Source organism: Penaeus vannamei, unplaced genomic scaffold (assembly GCF_042767895.1).
Source record: "Penaeus vannamei isolate JL-2024 unplaced genomic scaffold, ASM4276789v1 unanchor451, whole genome shotgun sequence".
Taxonomy (NCBI): domain Eukaryota; kingdom Metazoa; phylum Arthropoda; class Malacostraca; order Decapoda; family Penaeidae; genus Penaeus; species Penaeus vannamei.
Genome location: NW_027213455.1, coordinates 15001 through 17500, shown reverse-complemented (window position 1 = coordinate 17500; position 2500 = coordinate 15001). Strand labels below are relative to the sequence as shown.

Genomic DNA, 2500 nt, shown 5'->3' with positions numbered 1-2500 from the left:
ACGGGACTGTTAATACCCAAACAGAAGAAGAACAAGATGAAGAACAAACCAACCAAACTCCCAAGACGAAGGAGGGAAACAGCGAGAGACAAAGAGTTGTCACACGGGACTGTTAATACCCAAACAGAAGAAGAACAAGATGAAGAACAAACCAACCAAACTCCCAAGACGAAGGAGGGAAACAGCGAGAGACAAAGAGTTGTCACACGGGACTGTTAATACCCAAACAGAAGAAGAACAAGATGAAGAACAAACCAACCAAACTCCCAAGACGAAGGAGGGAAACAGCGAGAGACAAAGAGTTGTCACACGGGACTGTTAATAAAGCAAGACCCGCACCGGACCTCAGTGGCGGATCCCGGGCGCGTCAGCTCACCTGTGAAAACGCTAATATCAGTCTCCTTTGCGACTCATAATGAAGCCGACAGGACATCCCGGCAAACACCACCGCTCGCCCGTGGATGTGGGTGAAGGGATGGGCGTCTGTAGGGAGGGTTGAGGGAAAAGGGTGGGGGTGGGAAGAGGGGTGGGGGATGGGTTAGGAAGGGGGTGGGGATGGGTGGGTTGGGTGGGGAAGAGGGTGGGTTGTGGGTGGGGGGTGGGAGTGGGGGGTTAGGAAGAGGGTGGGGATGGGTGGGAAAATGGGGGGGTTGGGAAAAAGGAGGGTAGGTTGGTTGGGAAAGGGTGGGGATCGGGTGGGAAGAGGGTGGGGTGGGTTGGGTTGCGAAGAGGGTAGGGGTGGGTTGGTTGGGAAGAGGGTTGGGGGGTTGGGTGGGATAAGGGTGGGGTGGGAAGAGAGAGGGGGTTGGGAAAAAGGGTGGGGGTGGGTCGGGAAGAGAGCGGGTGGGTCGGGAAAAGGGAAGGTGGGTTGGGAAGTTGTAGGGGTTTGTGTGTGGGTCGTGTGTGAGTTCTGGGTCCGGTGTGGCTGTGTATATGTGTTTGTGTGTGTTTATATGTGCGTGTCGTGTGTGGGTTTTGTGCTGTGTTGTGTGGCTGTGTGTGTGTATGTACGTGTGTCTCGTGTGTGAGTTTTGTGTTGTGTCTTTGTGTGTGTGTGTGTGTGCTGTGTGTGAGTTTTGTGTTGCATTGTGTGTGTGTATATGCGCGTGTGTATGTTTCCCTCCTTCACCACCCACAGAGCTCCCCTCTCACCCCGCTCTCCCCCTCCGCCCCCCACCAGGCACACAGACGCTGGCCCAGCTCATGGGACTCCCGCCCACCGCCACGAAGCCCGGCCAGGACTTCCATGGCGCCCCCGTCATGAGCCCCAGCAGCAACAGCCGGCTGCTCGTGCCCGGAGCTCCCCCTCCAGACGTACCCTCGGCCGCGTACGTGCCCCACCGCTACGCCGTGCTGTCTCCTGACGACGGCTCCGTGGGGGACTACTTCCTCCGCGCGCAGTCGCCTGCCGCCGCCGCGGTCGACCTCGAAGACGGGAACTTAAAAGGCCTCAGCGCCATCTTGAAGGACTTGTACCGACAGGAACCCAGGTGAGGAGGGGATGGGGGTTGGGGGGTTGGGGGAGGGGGTGGGGCTGGGCCTGGGAGGGGGAGGCGAAAGGGGTTAGGGGCTGGGGCTGGGGGTCTGGGCTACTAGTAATAGTAATAATAATGATAATAATGATAACAATGATAATGATAATAATAATAATAATGATAATAGTAATAAAAATAAAAATAATGATAATAATAACAATGATAATGATAATAATATGATGATGATAACAATAACAATGGTAATAACAATAACAATGATACTATAACGATGATAATAAAGATTATGGATTCATATAGCTTCCCTTCAGAGGCCTACACAAAACACACATACCTTTACCTGAACAGAACCTGCAATCACCTAAATTGTTTTTTTTTTTTTTTTTTTTTTTCATGAGATCACGAACTACAACTAAACGTCTTAATTCCACATTACACGTGGAAAATCCAAGAGTAAAAAAAAAAAAAAAAAAATCGTGGTTAGTGACACGGGAGTTCTGTAGCGGCGTGTGGGCGGTCAGCTAACAATGTTAATAACTGTCTGGTGTCCAATAGAACGGGCGGTTATTTTGATCCTAAAGATGTGCTACTCTCATCTACCTATTTTACGAGAGGGGGGGGGGCGGGGCTTTCATAATAATGGCAAAATTATAATAATGATAATAATGAAGAGAGGCTTTCATAATAATTGTAAGATTATAATGTTGATAATAATGAAAAGAGGCTTTCAGAATAATGGTAAAATTATGATGTTGATAATAATGAAAAGGGGTTTTATGATGATGGTACAATTATAATGATGATAATAATGAAAAGAGGCTTTCATAATAATTGTAGAATTATAATGTTGATAATAATGAAAAAGGGCTTTCAGAATAGTAGTAAAATTATGATGTTGATAATAATGAAAAGAGGCTTTCATAATAGTAGTAAAATTATGATGTTGATAATAATGAAAAAGGGGTTTTATGATGATGGTAAAATTATGATGCTGATAATAATAAAAA

The 2500-nt window shown here is 47.5% G+C and overlaps 1 protein-coding gene across 1 annotated transcript in view; it reads left to right on the top strand.

Moving 5' to 3' along the window:
- LOC138861002 (uncharacterized) overlaps positions 1-2500 on the top strand; it is a gene marked incomplete at its 5' end in the record, with an annotated part of 8967 nt that overhangs the window by 947 nt on the left and 5520 nt on the right. Inside the window, 1 exon segment of the mRNA XM_070119641.1 lies at positions 1181-1490. Coding sequence (XP_069975742.1) covers positions 1181-1490 — 310 coding nt within the window.